Genomic DNA, 18,185 nt, shown 5'->3' with positions numbered 1-18,185 from the left:
CTGTCCATGGGGGTTCTCCAGGCAAAAATACTGGAATGAGTTGCCATGCCCTCTTCCAGGGGATCTTCCCGACACAGGGATCAAACCCGGTTCCCTTTTGTCTCTTGCATTGGCAGGCGGGTTCTTTACCACTAGCGCCACCTGGAGCTAACTAAAGAAAGTGCAAGTTGCTCAGTCGTGTCTGACTTTGCGACCTCATGGACTATACAGTCCATGGAATTCTCCAAGCCAGAATACTGGAGTGGGTAGTCTTTCCCTTCTCCAGGGAATCTTCCCAACCCAGGGATCGAACCCAGGTCTCCCACATTGCAGGTGGATTCTTTACCAGCTGAACCACAAAGGAAGCCCAAGAATACTGGACTGGGTCCCCTATCCCTTCTCGAGCGGATCTTCCCAACCCAGGAATTGAACCAGGGTCTCCTGCATTGCAGGCGGATTCTTTACCAACTGAGCTATGAGGGAAGCCTGCAGCTAACTAAAGACCTAGTAAAAGACATTTATGAAGCAGCTGGATTTCTCAGACCCCTTCTTCAACTTTGCAAAACCAAACAGTTGCCCACCCAGGCATAAAACTGGAAATTCCCTGAAGAATGCTGCAGAAGGTAGTGAGCTCTAGATCACAGTTGAGGCAGGGTTGTGGCGCCAGAAACAGGGGCATTAAGTGAAAGTATGCACAGTGAATGTACAGAGCCTCAGCCCTCTGTCTCTACTTGGCTCCCGAAACAGCAGAGACCAACACAGACTCAGGAAAGTGACCAAGAGGAATCACCTAAAAATACAGATGTTGAGCATTCCCTGAGGCCTGATCGTGGCACTCTACAGCGAAGGCCCACGAGCTCAGAGCTTTCTAGTCCTTGCACTTTTAAGCACGAGCAGCCAACCAAGGACCACCAGCCGTCTTTGGCCGCTGCAGGGAGATAAGTCGAGAAGGCGAACAAGGGTGGAGGAGGAAACAGCAAACAAACAGAAGAAACAAAGGCATGCAGAGGGAAGAAATGCATCTGGAGTATCAATATCCTGAGATAAGAGACCATTCTGTGAGTGTGAACGAGAGCAGGATGCCTAACCGTAAGAAGGAACACCCAGAGAACAGCAACAAAAGGCTCTTGGAAACAGAAACACAGTAGCACAAACAAAGACTCAACAGAGGAACGGGGTCATGTTAGCATGCTCGGAGTTATCCCCGAGAGCACAGAATGAAGGCACAGGGATGCGGAAATGGCACAGGAAAGATTTTTTTAAATAGAATAACTATATACAGCAGGTCTGCTATCTGAATATCATACTAGGAGATCCAGAAAGAAAGAGTAGGGAGTTTTGAGCAGACATAATTTTCATCAAGGAAATAATTCAAGAGAATTTCCCAGAACCGAAGGAGCACCCAGGTTACCAGACTCAAACTGGCCAGAGTAACAAACATAAATAATTAATTAAAATAATTAATAAAATTTCAGAAATCTGAGGAAACAGCTTCCAGACAGGAAAACAAAACAAAACAAAACAGATAATAGACAAAAGCTCAAAATCAGAATGACTTGGAAATTCTTAACAGAAACACCAGAAACTATAATATTTTGAGGAACAATGCCTCAGAATTCTCATGAAAAATAATTGTCCTCCTAGACCTTTATTTCTGGACAAACGTAACAGTAAAATAATATTTTTAGGGCTTAAAGGATCTCAAACACTTATCACCGATCACCTCTCTCTAAGGAAGTTATTAAAGGACAGGCTCCACAGAAACAAGGGAGAAAAACAAATCAGGAAATGAAAGGTCTAAGACAGGAGAGGCACAGAAGTCCCCAGAAGCTACGGAAGGGAGATTTCAGTATGAGAGGCAGGCACCAGGCAGAGCAGTCATGCAGATTTGGTCAAAGGTGAAAAGCTCCAGGAGAAATTTCTCAGTGAGGACAGAGCTACTGCATCTGAATATCCTACAGGGGTCTTAGAGCAGCACTGTCAGCAGGTCTTTCTGTGAAGATGGAATGTTCTGCATGTGTACTGCCCAACACAGTAGTCACTAGGCAGAGCACTACAAGTGGGTGACCGAGTAGCTAAACTCATTCAATTAAAATTTCAACAGCCACATGTGGTGAGCGGCTACCATTTTGGACAGTGCAGGTCTAGATAATTTGCAGAGAGTTAGGAATTGAATTAGGAATAAGTAGAGAAAAAGCTAAGCAAATGAACAGTTATTAACTGCAGGAAAAACAAAAATTTATACAAGAAAAGCAATCATGACTTACTGCATAACTCGGCTTGTTGTAAAATTATACAGATGAAAGAATCTACTGCAAATTAATGATATAACCCAAATTATATTACATATTTGGAAAGTATTAGGTGGCTTGTTTTATCTTACTTTCACTTACCAAAAAAGGTACAAATACTTTCTCCAGATCAATAATGTTATTTCTCTGCATTTGTGCTAAGTCACTTCAGTTGCTGTCTGACTTTCTGTGACCCTATGGACCATAGCCCGCCAGGCTCCTCAGTCCATGGGATTCTCTAGGCAAGAATCCTAGAGTGGGTTGCCATGCCCTCCTCCAGGAGACCTTCCTGACTGAGGGATGGATCCTGCATCTCTTATGTCTCCTGCACTGGCAGGTGGCACCGGCCGGGAAGCCCTTTCCTTCTCTACCATGTTCGTAATGGCTACGTAGCGTCTCATTTGCTTGGTCTACCAAAGCTGACTGAGCCAGTCTTTCTGTGAGGGATACTTAGGTTCTTTCCAATGTGGAACAGTTATCAACAGGGCTTTAATGGTAATAATTAATACCATGGATCACTGCTTTTTAAAATTTAACTGTAACGAGGCAAAGTCTATATACTATTATGTATACTGTTGATCCCCTGGAGAAGGAAATGGCAGCCCACTCCAGTATTTTTGCCTGGAGAATCCCATGAGCAGAGGAGCCTGGAGAGATACAGTGCATAGGGTCGCACGGAGTTGGACATGACTGAAACGACTTGGCACACACAGCACACATATACTGCTCCATCTATTTTAAGCATATTATACATTTGTAGGAGCCTTGATAAATGTATATATCCTTGTAACCACACTACAATTAAAGTAGAGAACATTTCATCACCTTAAAGTTTCTTTATGCTTCTTTGCGCTAAATCCCCATCCAACCCCCACACCTAGGGAAACATCAGTTTGTTTCTTCTCATTTTAGATTAGTTTTGCATCTAGAATTTCACGCAAATGAAATCATATAGTATGTACTCTTATCTGACTTTTAAAAATTCGGTCACGGTTTTGCAGAGTTGTTTATTCTTTATTCTTATTATTGCTACTACTAATCCTTTGTACTGAGATACCACAATTTACTGATCCCTTGACCTGTTGTTGGGTATCTGAGTTGTTTCCAGTTAGGAGTTATTATGAATAAAGCCGCTGTGCACATGTGTGTTCCAATATTCTTGTGATTATATGTCTTCATTTCTCTTCGATAACTAGGAGTGAGATTGCTGTACCACACAGTAAGCAAATATTTAACTTTATAGGAAACTGACAAAATGTTCTCCAAAGTGGCCGTACCATTTAACATACCCACGAGCAAGATATGAAAATTCCCAAAGATCCACATCCTTGACAGCACTTGGTATTCTCAATTTTAATTTTAGCCCTTCTAGTGAATGCAGACTAGTATCACATTTTGGTTTTAAATTTGCATTTCCTGGATGACTAATGACATAAAGTATCTTTTAATGTCTTATTTGGCTATTGGTACATATTTTTTGGTAAAGTGTCTGTTCATATTCTTGGGCATGTTTTTAAATGGGGTTGGTCTTCTTGAGTTGAAAATAATCTGTATAAATATAATCTGTACATATAAACGTCATACATTCTGAATACAAGTTCTTTGACAGATTTTTATTTAGGAAGACTATTTTCACTCAGTTGTTAGCTTGCCTTTTCATTTTCTCAACAATATCTTTCTGGAAGAGAAGTTTTAAATTTTGATAAAGCTCAATATATCAGTATTTTTCCTTTTATTGTCAGTGTTTTCAGGGAACTGCTTAAAAACATTTTGTTGGACATTTTGTTTCCTCCTAGAAGTTTTATAGTTTTAGCTCTGACCACGGTGGTATAAAATTAGAAAAAAAAGAACGGAATAAAATTGGGTAACTCACAAATATGTGAAAATTAAACAACATACTCCTAAGTAACCAATAGGTCAAAGAAGAAATCAAAAGAGAAGTCAGAAGATTATTTGAGATGAATAAAAGAGAAGATACACCCATTTTTTTTATTGGGTTGTTTGTTTTTTTGATACTGAGCTTCATGAGCTGTTTGTATATTTTGGAGATAAATCCCTTGTCATTTGCTTCGTTTGCAAATATTTTCTCCCATTCTGAAGATTGTCTTTTTGTCTTGTTTATGGTTTTCTTTGCTGTGCAAAAGCTTTTAAGTTTAATTAGATCCTATTTGTGTACTTTTGTTTTTATCTTCATTACTCTAGGATTTGGGTCAAAAAAGATCTTGCTGTAGAAATCAGGAAGAGAAAAACAAATATCAAATATTAACGAATATGTGGAATCTAGAAAAATGGTACAGATAAACCTAGGTGCCGGGCAGGAACAGAGATGCAGAGCTAGAGAACAGATGTGCGGCCCTGGGCTGCCGGGGAAGAGGCAGGATGGACTGGGAGACGGGGATTGATGTCTGTGCTCCTGCATGTGTAAGACAGGAGCTCAGGTCTGTGCTCTGTGTGACCAAGACGGGTGGAACGTGGGCAGGGTGGGAGGAAGGAAAAAAGACAGGGCATATATATATATATATATATATATATATACACACACACACACATACATATAGCGAATTCACTTTGTTCTACAACATTGTAAAGCAATCGTGTGCTGTGCTTAGTCACTGAAGATACAACAGAAGAAAACTATTGCTAAAGCAGTGCTTAGAGGGAAGTTTATAGGTATAAATGCCTCAAAGAACCTAAATTTCCAACTTAAGACACTAGAAAAGTGCAAACTAAACCTGAAAACAAGCAGAAAAAGGAGATAAAGACTATATTGGAAATTTGTGAAATGGAGAATACAAGAACAAATATAGAGAAAATTGATGAATCCATAAACTGCTTCTTTGAAAGATCAACAATATCGACAAACCTATAGCCAAGAAAATGAGAGAAGACTCAAATTATGGGATTCTCCAGGCAAGAATATTGGAGTGAGTAGCCATTTCTTTCTCCAGGGAATCTTCCTGACCCAGGGATCAAACCTAGGTCTCCTGCATTGCAGACAGATTCTTTACCATCTGACCCACCAGGGAAGCCACTGAATTAAAACAGCAAAAATTACTACTGACTTTACAAAAATGTAAGAAAGCATTATAAAGAGGTGCTATATAAATCCCTTGTCATTTGCTGTATATGTCCATAGAGATAACATAAATGAAATAATAAATTCCTAGAAAGACACAAACTACCAAAACTGGCTCAAGAAGTAACAGAAAATCTAAATAGCTCTGTACAACTGAAGAGATTGAGTTAATAAGTTTAAAATTACCCACAAAGAAAAGCCTAGACCCAGATGGCTTACTTTAATTCAAAGAAAAATTAATGCCAACTCTTCACAAACTTTCCCAAACAGTAGAAGATTGCTCCTAACCTAATATTACACTGGTTTTAGTATCATGATAACATTGTATTATTTCGGGTTATTACAGGCACTTTTTTTACTCTCAGTCTTACTCTTTTAAAAACAACAACACAACAAAACTGACTTCTTTTAGGCTGGGCTTTAGTGACAGTAGAATCCAAAGTGTTACTACCTAAGACTACTCACTATTGCTTTTCTTCTGCTATTACACACACACACACACACACACCCCTATGTATCAATATGGACTTCCTAGGTGGCTCAGTGGTAAAGAATCCGCCTGCCAATGCAGGAGCTGGTTCGATCCCTGGTTGGGAAGATTCCCTGGAGAAAAAAATGGCAACCCACTCTACTATTCTTGTCTAGGAAATCCCATGGACAAAAGAGCCTGGCGGGCAACAGTCCATGGGGTCTCAAAAGAGTCAGACATGACTTAGAGACTAAATAACATCTATCGATATACTCTTTTTTCCTTTATGTAAAAGTGATACATACACAGCTCATCAGAGTGGCTATTCCTACTCACAACAGGAAGGAAATAATTCTCTGATATGTTAAAGAGTGATTCATATATGAAAAAAAGATGACTTATATGACTGATGGGAAAGTTAACCAACTTTCATTCCTTTTCATGGTTAACAGAGGATAACAATTATATTCTGTAATGCAGAACAGAAAATTTAGTTGAAAAAAAAATGTCCTATTAGACAAAAAGAAACTTTGTGAAAAGGACTATAGCCCTGTGATAAAGAGAATGATGTGTGGTTTTGAAGTCTGAATATTTTCTGTAGATAATGAGCCTCCTCCAACGTTTTCAATAATCAACTCCATTTCCAAGAATCTAAGATATTCTTGCCAACACTACTTTGTATCAGACAAGGCATATATGCTTCATGAGATGTAATGATATGAAAATCACCAGCCTATACCTCAAAAATTCAAAACTTCAGAGTTTAGTGGGAGAAAATAGGGTTTTGAGTGAAAAAGGCTCTTGTTTTAATCCACTGACTAGAATACATAGGAATTCTAAGGAGTTTCAGAAAATATCTTTCTAGTCCACACTTAAGTGCCCATTTACTTGGGCACTAATATACTTTACATTCTAATTTCTCAAAAACAAATCATTTATACTTAAATCCAATGTGTTAGCACAAAAGGTAAGAAATGGCCTTCACACAGGGAAAAAAATGCATTCAGGTAAGCCATATATTGTTATGTGTATTCTTTTGTGGAATTCATCAATAAGAAAAAGCAACCCCTTCTAAGGGAACAAAGACTCATAAGGAGCTCACAAAATTAGAAAATTACCGCCTGTGGATCCCCACTTAAAAATTGATAAAAATACAAATTCCCAAAGAGCTTTCTTTTTAAACTTATTTAGTTTTGGCTGTGCTGGGTCTTCACTGCTGCTGGGGCTTTTCTCACGCTGAGGAGAGTGGGGGCTTCTCACTGCGGTGGCGTCTCTTGTTGCAGAGCACAGGTTCTAGAGCGGGCTCAGTAGCCGCGGCATGCGGGCTCAGTAGTTGCGTCTCCTGGGCTCTAGGGTACAGGTTCAGTAGTCGTGGCACACGGGTTTAGCTGCTCCACGGCATGTGGAATCTTCCCTGACCAGGGATGGGGCCCATGTATCCTGCATTGGCAGATGGATTCTTTACCACTGAGCCACCAGTGTTAGTCACTCAGTCAGGTCTGACTCTTTTAAACCCCATGGACTGTAGCCCGCCAGGCTTCTTTGTCCATGGGAGTCTCCAGACAAGACTACTGGAATGGGTTGCCATTCCCTTCCCAGGAATTGAACCAGGTCTCAGGCAGATTCTTTACCATCTGAGTCACCAGGGAAGCCCCCCAAAAGCTTTCAGTTCAGTTCAGCTCAGTCACTCAGTCGTGTCCGACTCTTTGCGACCCCATGAATCACAGCACGCCAGGCCTCCCTGTCCATCACCAACTCCCGGAGTTCACTCAGACTCACGTCCATCGAGTCCATGATGCCATCCAGCCATCTCATCCTCGGTCGTCCCCTTCTCCTGCCCCCAATCCCTCCCAGCATCAGAGTCTTTTCCAATGAGTCAGCTCTTCGCATGAGGTGGCCAAAGTACTGGAGCTTCACCTTTACCATCATTCCTTCCAAAGAAATCCCAGGGCTGATCTCCTTCAGAATGGACTGGCTGGATCTCCTTGCAGTCCAAGGGACTCTCAAGAGTCTTCTCCAACACCACAGTTCAAAAGCATCAATTCTTCAGCACTCAGCCTTCTTCACAGTCCAACTCTCACATCCATACATGACCACAGGAAAAGCCATAGCCTTGACTAGATGGACCTTAGTCGGCAAAGTAATGTCTCTGCTTTTCAAAATGCTGTCTAGGTTGGTCATAACTTTTCTTCCAAGGAGTAAGCATCTTTTAATTTCATGGCTGCAAGCACCATCAGCAGTGATTTTGGAGCCCCCCAAAATAAAGTCTGACACTGTTTCCACTGTTTCCCCATCTATTTCCCATGAAGTGATGGGACCAGATGCCATGATCTTCGTTTTTTTTAATGTTGAGCTTTAAGCCAATTTTTTCACTCTCCACTTTCACTTTCATCAAGAGGCTTTTGAGTTCCTCTTCACTTTCTGCCATAAGGGTGGTGTCATCTGCATATCTGAGGTTATTGATATTTCTCCTGGCAATCTTGATTCCAGCTTGTGCTTCTTCCAGCCCAGAGTTTCTCATGATGTACTCTGCATATAAGTTAAATAAGCAGGGTGACAATATACAGCAATGATGCTAAAGCTGAAACTCCAGTACTTTGGCCACCTCATGCGAAGAGCTGACTCATTGGAAAAGACTCTGATGCTGGGAGGGATTGGGGGCAGGAGAAGAAGGGGACGACAGAGGATGAGATGGCTGGATGGCATCACTGACTCGATGGATGTTGAGTCTGAGTGAACTCCAGGAGTTGGTGATGGACAGGGAGGCCTGGCGTGCTGTGATTCATGGGGTCGCAAAGAGTCGGACATGACTGAGCGACTGAACTGAACTGAACTGAACTGAAGGCCCACTTGACTTCACATTCCAGGATGTCTGGCTCTAGGTGAGTGATGACACCATCGTGATTATCTTGGTTGTGAAGATCTTTTTGGAGAAGGGAATGGCAAACCACTTCAGTATTCTTGCCTTGAGAACCCCATGAACAGTATGAAAAGGCAAAATGATAGGATACTGAAAAAGGAACTCCCCAGGTCAGTGGGTGCCCAATATGCTACTGGAGATCAGTGAAGAAATAACTCCAGAAAGAATGAAGGGATGGAGCCAAAGCAAAAACAATACCCAGCTGTGGATGTGACTGGTGACAGAAGCAAGGTCTGATGCTGTAAAGAGCAATATTGCATAGGAACCTGGAATGTCAGGTCCATGAACCAAGGCAAATTGGAAGTGGTCAAACAGGAGATGGCAAGAGTGAACGTTGACATTCTAGGAATCAGCGAACTAAAATGGACTGGAATGGGTGAATTTAACTCAGATGACCATTATATCTACTACTGCGGGCAGGAATCCCTTAGAAGAAATGGAGTAGCCATCATGGTCAACAAAAGAGTCCAAAATGCAGTACTTGGATGCAATCTCAAAAACGACAGAATGATCTCTGTTCGTTTCCAAGGCAAACCATTCAATATCACAGTAATCCAAGTCTATGCCCTGACCAGTAACGCTGAAGAAGCTGAAGTTGAATGGTTCTATGAAGACCTACAAGACCTTTTAGAACTAACACCCCCAAAAGATATCCTTTTCATTATAGGGGACTGGAATGCAAAAGTAGGAAGTCAAGAAATACCTGGAGTAACAGGCAAATTTGGCCTTGGAATACGGAATGAAGCAGGGCAAAGATTAATAGAGTTTTGCCAAGAGAACGCACTGGTCATAGCAAACACCCTCTTCCCAAAAGCTTTAATGGCTTAATAAACTAAGAACATCAGTCTCTACAATTGACATGGTACAACATTAGCTGGCCATCTTTTTATAGCTGTCTGGATGTGTTAGTAATTACTAGAGTCATTTAAGAAGCCTGGGTTAACTACCTGTATTAGAAAGAAGTACTTTTCCCTCAGGATTTAAACTTAGCATAAAATTTTTTTTTAATTCTATATCCACAGGTTATTGTCACCATATAGATGAGTTCTTTGAAGAAGCAGCTTATCCAAGAGTCTCTTTCTAGGGTACATGACTATTGCTATCTATGCAGCTGACCGCAACAGAGAAAACAGGCCCCGCTTCACGGAGTACTGTGAGGAGACAGACACTGTGTTGTGGGCCTTACTACCTAAGGCCTAAAGCTCAAAACACCCTATGAGGAAGGAAGACCTGTCCTGAAGATGTGGCCAAAGTAGATGAAATGATAAGGACACATTAGAATAGGATTTTTCAGACAGTGCTACATAAACCTGTTTTGTCCTGGGATTCCTTGGTCTCTTTACTTGGGTTCTGTGTCCTGTTTCTGAAGTGGAGTTTGGTTTTACGAGTTCTTATCATTTAAGAATTTTTAAATTTCAAGTTTGTCTCTTTTCATCATTTCTGATCCATGACCAAATTATGGTCTGAAGTATTTCAGATACAAAACAGAAATGGTAACCAAAAGGATGTGTGAAGTGAGAAGAAAATAGGAGCTGAACACATTCCTGGTCAGGCTGTTTGGTAAAGATTCAACGCAATACAAAGATAAGGACCTGGCAGGAGGGAGAGCATGTTTGCTTAGAAGCTGAAATTCCATTTGATGCTGAATTTGAGGTATTCGTATAATAAATATGTCTACATATTGATGGAGAGGTCAGTTTGGAATAGAGAGACAAAACCAAAGAAATAGAAGAAGACAAAGATGAAAGCCAAACATGAGCAAGATAGAAAAACAGAGCCACAGAAGAGACCAGCACAACCAAAAGATGACCGTGAAGAAAGAAGTAAAAACGCACTGATTTGGGCCAGTGTAACCCAAGAAAAACAAATGAGGCACAAATAAATACCAGATATAAAAATAGGGAAACAACTACAGAGCAGAAGTGATTTTTAAAATTATTAGACCTCCATGAATAGTATCATACCAAAATATGAATACTTGAAGACAGGAGAGAGAAAGGTGAGTTATTTCTATTTTTTGTGTGATGTTATTCATGGAGGTATCTTGTAATTTTAAAATTACACCTCTGTTTCTGTAGCTATTTCTCCTTGTTAGAGGAAAAATATAGAGTACATCTCTGTAAAATTTAGAGGGAAAAAAATTTTTAAATAAAAACTGCCAAAGATAGCTGAAAAGACTGATAAGTTGAACTATGCTAAAATTAATATTCTGTTCATCACAACATACCATTAAGAGAGTAAAAAGGCAACTCATAAAGTTGAAGAGATATTCACAATACATGTATCTGACTAAGGACTTATGTAGAATATATATTCAGAACTCCTACAAATTCATAAGAATGAAAGACAAACCCAACAGAACCCAATAGGAAGATGACAAGAGACTTAAAAAGAAACTTCACAAAAGAGGACATCCAACATGGCCAAGAAACATATGAAAAGGTGCTCATCTTCCTTAGTCATCAGGAAACTGCAAATTAAAACCACAGTGACATACCACTACACACCCACCAGAATGGCTAAAATTAAAAAGATGGAAAATGCCAATGGTTGGTGAGGATGTGGAGCAACCAAAACCTGCTGATGGAAGTGTAAGTTGACACAAGCACTTTGGAAGTTGTTTTGTAGTGTCTATTAAAGCTACTCATATCCTGTGACCCAGCAATTCTACTCCTACCAGAAATGTGTATATTTTACTAAAAAACATGTTCAGAATACTTGAAGAAGTGAAAAAGTGTTTCACACTCCATGATTCCGCATCTATAAAATAAAAAGCAAGAGAAACTAATCTATTCTGATAGAAGCCAGGAGAGAGAGATTCCTGTTGAATAGAGCCATGACTGCAAAGCAGGACTGGGTTTTCTCAGAGTGCTGGTACTGCTGTGTTTCTTGATCTGGGTGCTGATTTCACATGTGTGTTCAGTAGGGCTGGAATAGGGTGAGGCAGGCAAGATACCTAGGGAGCTGTACTGAAGGTGGCACTCTCTCTTACCTCCCATCCCAGTGCTTGGGTTCAGTTGGTGAATATTTATTGAGCTGTATCATTATGATATATGGGCTTCCCTGGTGGTACCAATGGTAAAGAATGTGTCTGCCAATGCAGAAGACATAAAGAAATGCAGGTTTGATCCCTGGGTCGGGAAGATCCCCTGGAGGAGGGCACGGCAACCCACTCCAGTATTCTTGCCTGCAGAATCCCCTGGACAGAGTAGCCTGGTGGGCTGGAGTCTGTGGGGTTGCAAAGAGTCAGATACGACTGAGCACGTGTGCAAGATGTATATTATGATGTACGTTGTTTTCTGTGTGTGTATTATACTTGGGTTTGAAAATGTAAAAGGAGTCTGATCTACCTTACCCCACAAATAAAAATTAACTCCAAGTGGAATAAAAATTTAACTGTAAAAAGAAAAACCTTAAACTTTTATAACAAATTAAAGGAAAGTATCATAAATGACCTCAGATAAGGAAGGATTTCTTAATATCCAAAAGCACCTGTTACAGGGAAAGTTTGACTATATTAAAATTAAGAACGTCTCTTTAGCAAAAAGGAGCTTAAAGAAAGTGAAGAGACAAGCCACAAACCTAAAAAAAATACTGTAACATAAATAATGGAAACAAGTTATTATTTAGGATATATATTTTTTAAATCAATGAGGAAAAGATAAATAACCCAATAGAAAAATGCATGAAAGTCTTGAATAGTTACTTTATATACATAAAAAACCACAACAGCAATATACATGAAAAGATGCTTAAACTCATTAATAATCAGGGAAATGCAAATCAAAATCAAATCATGAGGCATTACCATTTACATCCAGCAGTTAGGCAGAAACCATAAACGTGGGTAACACTAGGTGTTGCCAAGGATGGCAAGCACCCCCTCCACTGGTACCGGAGCACAGACCGGTACAGCCATTTTGGAAAACAGTTTTTCACCACCTAAGAAAGCTGAAAATGTGCCAGCCCTAGGACTCTTTGGAATAGTCCTCAGAGACACTCTTGCATATGTGTACAAGGAGGTGTATACATGAACGTTTATAACAATTACAAAGAGAAAGAATGTCTATCAAGAGTAGAACATTCTACGGCAGTGAAATGAATGCACTCTAACGTAGGGTTATCCATAACACTTGCACCCTGGCCATCAAGAACTTAATTATACTTCCAGTGAGTATGAATAAACACTTAGAATATTTTCAAATGTTTAATATGCTCTTTTAAGTTAAAGAAAATCCCAAATTTCCCAACTTCATGGGTACCTTTTGTAAAAAGAAGTATATTATTGGGTTGGCCAGAAAGTTGGTTTGGGTTTTGTATAAGGTGCTATGGAAAAACCCAAACAAAATCTTTGGCCAACCCAACAGAAGGTCTATTTCCCCCTCCTAGCCATGGACAGTTTCATTTAACAAAGCATATTTCCTTCTTGAAGATAGTGCTTTTTCAGAATAAAGACTCGAGGTCAGGGTCTAGTTTTGTTTTCCTTTTTATACCCAGCACACTCCATGAGCTGTGCGGGAGCTGAAGCGCGTCAGCTGGGTTTAGCCGAAGCAGTAGAGGGGCGCTGCGGCTTTGCCTTACGTCAGGGTTGCGTTCCTCCTCTTCCTCATCGCAGTCGAGGCCCTGGTGGGCGATCTCGGTCGTGTCGCTCTCCTGGAAGAGGCTGCTCTGCAGATCAGACACTCTGGTGGCTTCGGCTGTGACTTTTACTTTCATGCTGTGAAAGCCAGTGGAGACCATTCCCACTTGAAGGTTTACGGGCTCCCCTTCGAACAGCAGGAAGTGCGAGCTTACTCCTTCTTTAAAGCCAGGGGGCTGGTAATCGTTTGGGGTCACTGCAAAATGGAGAGGGCAGAAAACCAAGAAAACTGTGAGTCTCGGGAGAGCAAGCCAGGTTAGCCTTTCATGTGTAACAACAGCCGTCTCTTTCAAAGGCTTGCCAAAATCCTTCTGTGTATCCAAAATACTACTTCAGCACTAAAGAGGGGATCTGACTAGAGGTCTCCACCTACCTGCATTGTAGTAGTGGAGAGTCATAGTCAGTATAACATCGTTAGGAAGGGGTCCAAGGTTCTGCATCAGCGTGTACAGTTTACGGATCAGCAGAACACTGGCTTTCTTAATATCTTCACTGTTTGTCCCACTTTCGAAGCTTGTGTTACTGCTATAACCACATAAGAAAACAGCACACTTTTCAATCACATATAATATTGAAAATCTATTTCAAAAAACAAAAATTTTTACTGTATGAGCAGATAAATATAAACTAAACGCAGGACACTCTTGAGACTATTTTAGAATGTAAATTAAAGGAGTTATTGTACTTTTTGCAATGAATGTTCAAAGGGGTTCTTAAGTAGCAAGTTCCCTTAAGGCATTTTAAATGTGACCTCATTTTTTAAAAATTTCATTTATAAATGACCGCATAATTTAATACTGAGAACAATGGACTTGACATTTAATATTGGCTCTGTTGCTAACTAGCTGAATGACTCCGGTCAAGTCACTTAGACACACCAGGTCAGTTAACTCCATTGTGAGATAAGCTTACACATGTTTCTATATCTCTCCAAATTAAATCAGTCATCATCTCTGGCCTTTGGACCATCTGGGCATCTCTCAGAGGCATCCCCTTCTCACTCTTGCATGGATTATCACCATGACTGACTATTCTTCCTGTTTTCCTTCTTGTTCACACTGCAAAACATTCTCCACAGCACTCCTAATACATATTCCTAAAAGGAAAATCCGCTCACATCACTCTCTTAAGCTTCTTATATTGTATCCATTACTTTTCAGTGAAATTCGAGAACAGTGTGTGTGCAATGGCCTTTCACCAGCCACACCCGCGCCTCCACCGTCATCTGTAACTAGTCCCTGATTCCTTCCTACTCCTATGCATTTGTGTATGCTGTTCACTCTGCTCACACTGAGCTTTCCCACTTGTCTCCCTGACACTCACATGTCATCTCTTCAGGAGGTCTTCTCTGGCCGTGCCCACCCCGCACCCCCATGTATAACCGTACGTGCCCTCTAGACTGAGTGGCTGTATTTTTCATCTCCACAGTACTAAGTTTGGTGCCCAACCCCGGTAAGTACTCAATAAACATGTTTTATTGAATGAATGAACAAATTGGGCTAAATTACCTTCCAACTCTAAACATTTTTTATTTCTCTCCAAAAATTTCCCCCGATTAGTCTCACATTTGAGTAGTTTCCAGGAAGGACTATGACTGCAATATATTTGTACAATGCCTTCCACGTAGTAAGTACGCAATACTGAAAAATAATCCTTAGTAATTGAACTACTAGAGGTAGTGTGAATTCATAAAACAAACATTATTAAGTAAACACATTTGCTCCTTTTTCAGTTTTGAACAACTTAAAGTTTTGTCTGCCAGGATCTAGCCAGTTTGAAATAAGTAACCAGAGGGAAGGGTGATAGCCATGAAGTCCATGGGCTCCTCCAGTATACATCACAGTCATGAAACTGTCTCATGTAAAATCATATTCAAGGCTTCCTTGTACTGTTTTTTAAAAGGAAAATCATCTTTACTATGTAAGAGGTGATAAGGTAATTTTGTATAAACAGTCACCCAAACCAAGGCCCAGCTTGGGTCTAGTATGCATTACCTTCTCTTCCCCTGAGTAGCAGAAAGATTTGGCCATTCCTGTTATACTGCTCACCTCTAGAAATATGCGCCTTCACGACAAGAGAGACTAACCTGGTTGTCAGTGGCACTTAGGTCTGAATTTTAGAGAGCAGGAGGCAGCTGCTTCATGTAAGAGAACAGACATGGAAGCTCTGAGCACTGTGCGGCAGCATACAGATGGCAGCTGAGGATGTTAGTGCCTTGGTTCTCATTCCTAGAACCTACTTCCTCTTCACAGCCTAGTGCTGTCTGGAGAGTTTACAAGGGAGAAGATTGTAAGGGTATGAATCTTGGAGAGAAGCTGTAAAGCTTGTAGTGAGTGATGAGAGAACTCATCGTATGGAAAACTGAGACTGAGGCCACATTTCTCTTCAGAGTCATTCCTTTCAGAGAGACTCCTGCCTCTGAGGTGGAGCTCTCTGCCACCCAGGACTTTCCTCCATCCTCCACCCGCCCCGCTTCTATTCCATCTCATTAGGGATACTCAGCTCTATCTGAATCCAAAAGCTGGGAGGGGAATAAAACATCTCCATACGAGCTGAGGACCTTCTGAAGCGACTGTCCTTGTCCTTGCTGTTCAATCCACTAGTGTATCTAAAACTTAAAAATTTAGGCTTGACAGGAAAACGCAGTGCTCTCCAGTCTTTTCCATACAAGGATACAATATAGATGGTTATATTCGTATGGCATACGGGAGTAAGCAGATGAGAATATTTGTGTCTACAGGTAAATAGAGCAGGGGCTTCGCCTATCCCAGTCCCCATCTGGCTGTTCTGAGGGTAGAAAGGATCGCTTTCTTGGCATAGCAATTCAGAAGCTTCGGGTTAGTGGTTAGATAGAGCCTCACAGAGTTCTTCAATCAACACCACATGCATAGCCCCATCAATATAATTTCTACTGCTGTGCTACCCACCAGCCACCATAAAGACCACCACCATCACCACCGTGACCACTTGGTACCGTGTACTGTGTGCTTCTTACCTGCCAGGGACGGGAAAAGCTTTACCTGTGCATTATAATTTAACAAGCACAGCAACCACATGAAGTAGATATTATTAATTCTACAGTGTGGATGAGAATGCTAACATCTGGGGAGGCTGAATATTCTGTCCAAAATTATATGACCAGAAATGTCAGAGCTGGGGATCCAAGCTAGATCTTTCTGCCTTAAGAATTAGGACTCTTGACCACTAAACTTAACTGCCTTTAGACCTACTAATATCACCTACAAGAAGAGGGAAAGAAGCAAAGGAAGCCTCTTCTCCCACCACCTTCATCCACGGATTTCAGAAATTTAAACAATTATTACATTCCCTTTTTATAATAGCAAGTTTTTTGTAAGATTATTGGGGAGGTTACAAGGAAGTATAAGGCCTATCTCTGGCTTCAAGAGGTATATGTCTACCTCAATCCTATGTATTTCTTATGTTCATTAAACAGATTCTACCTGTCAAAATCCATAGTGGCGCCTTCTTGTGTGTATTTGAATTTGAACTGGTATATCTCAGTCACTTTCTAGAAATATCAAAGGGAAGAAAGAAAGAAATTACTTTCAGAAACTCTGGATTTTCTTATCTAGTAACAGGAGTTACTTGCCAGGTGTTCCAGGTGTCTGCTTATCTAGCAACAGCATATACCTTCCTGTTTACCTTCTATACCTCCCACATACCTGTTTGTTTTATAGCATGACATTATTCAGGAGTGATAGCTCCAGATAAAAAGCTAACAGTTTTTCTCCTCCAAGCTAAAAATGAGTTAGATGGCATAGTCTATTGTTACTGCTTTAAAGCTGGAGAAACTAAAGTCCAGAGGCAAGTGTCTGACCTGGCTTTGGTCAGTAACAGTGGAACCAGCTAAGAAACCGCTCATTCATGGAACAGTTATTTATTGAATGTCTACTTTGGGTCAGGCACTGGAGTCACTGTGGTGAACGTGACAGAAAAGGTCCCTGTTTTTCCTGAGTATACAGACTGGTAGGAGAAATCAGTAAATAAGTAAACAAACAATTTCAGGTAGGAATAGTGCTGTGGACAATATGAAGCACAGCCTGTGACAGAGGGCGGAAGGGCGAGGTGCCGACTGGGTTGGGAAGGGCCAAGGAAGCCCTCGCTAATGAGGTGGTGTTTGAGCTGAGCCTCCCTGACAAGGGTCAGTCCTGCGCAGATGTGGGGGAAGGCGGGGCACCCCAGGCAGAAGAAACAGCGAGGCTAACGCTCTAGAGCAGGAAAGGAAGCCTCCTTCAGGATTACAGGGGAGGCCAAGTGGCCGATGATGAGTGAGCAGAGGGGAGGGTGTAGGAGATGAGGTTGTAGAGGAAGCTGTGGTGCCTTGTAACTAAGAGGCTTGGACTTTATTCCAAGTAAACAGGAAGTGAATGGTGAGTGGTATTAAGCATGGGAGTGATTTACATTTTTTTAAAGATCACCTTGGCTATTTTAGGAGTTCAGAGAAGTGGGAACCATGAGAGTAATTAAGATGGTAGTAATTCAGGGAAGACTACAATGGCAGCAGGTAAACTAGAAAATTCTGAAAAAGAACCAGTCTGTGGTATCAGATCTTTTTTTCTTTAACTTTCGTGATCTTGTACTAAAAACTAGAAACCACTGCTATCTGCTAGCTATAAACAGAGACAAACATAAATAAATAAGCTAGAAATAGAGAGGGACAGATTTCCTCATGAGAGATGTAGTCCATTTAAAATAAAATGATCGCCTAGCAGCTGAAGCTAACATTTGACCCAGATACACACACAGTTGACTCTTGAACAACACAGGTTTGAAGCATGCAGCCCCACTTA

At 40.9% G+C, this 18,185-nt stretch overlaps 1 protein-coding gene across 1 annotated transcript in view; it reads right to left on the bottom strand.

The window, feature by feature from the left end:
• Nucleotides 1-18,185, bottom strand: part of HORMAD2 (HORMA domain containing 2) — a 57,442-nt gene that overhangs the window by 19,729 nt on the left and 19,528 nt on the right. The window contains exons 7-9 of the mRNA XM_069557244.1: nt 16,836-16,903; nt 13,748-13,899; nt 13,317-13,570 (exon numbers count right to left, since the gene is read on the bottom strand). Coding sequence (XP_069413345.1) covers nt 13,317-13,570; nt 13,748-13,899; nt 16,836-16,903 — 474 coding nt within the window. The remainder of the gene's footprint in view (nt 1-13,316; nt 13,571-13,747; nt 13,900-16,835; nt 16,904-18,185) is intronic.

Source organism: Ovis canadensis, chromosome 17 (genome assembly GCF_042477335.2).
Source record: "Ovis canadensis isolate MfBH-ARS-UI-01 breed Bighorn chromosome 17, ARS-UI_OviCan_v2, whole genome shotgun sequence".
Classification (NCBI taxonomy): domain Eukaryota; kingdom Metazoa; phylum Chordata; class Mammalia; order Artiodactyla; family Bovidae; genus Ovis; species Ovis canadensis.
Note: the sequence above shows the minus strand (reverse complement) of the source record. Positions and strands in the feature narration are given on the sequence as shown.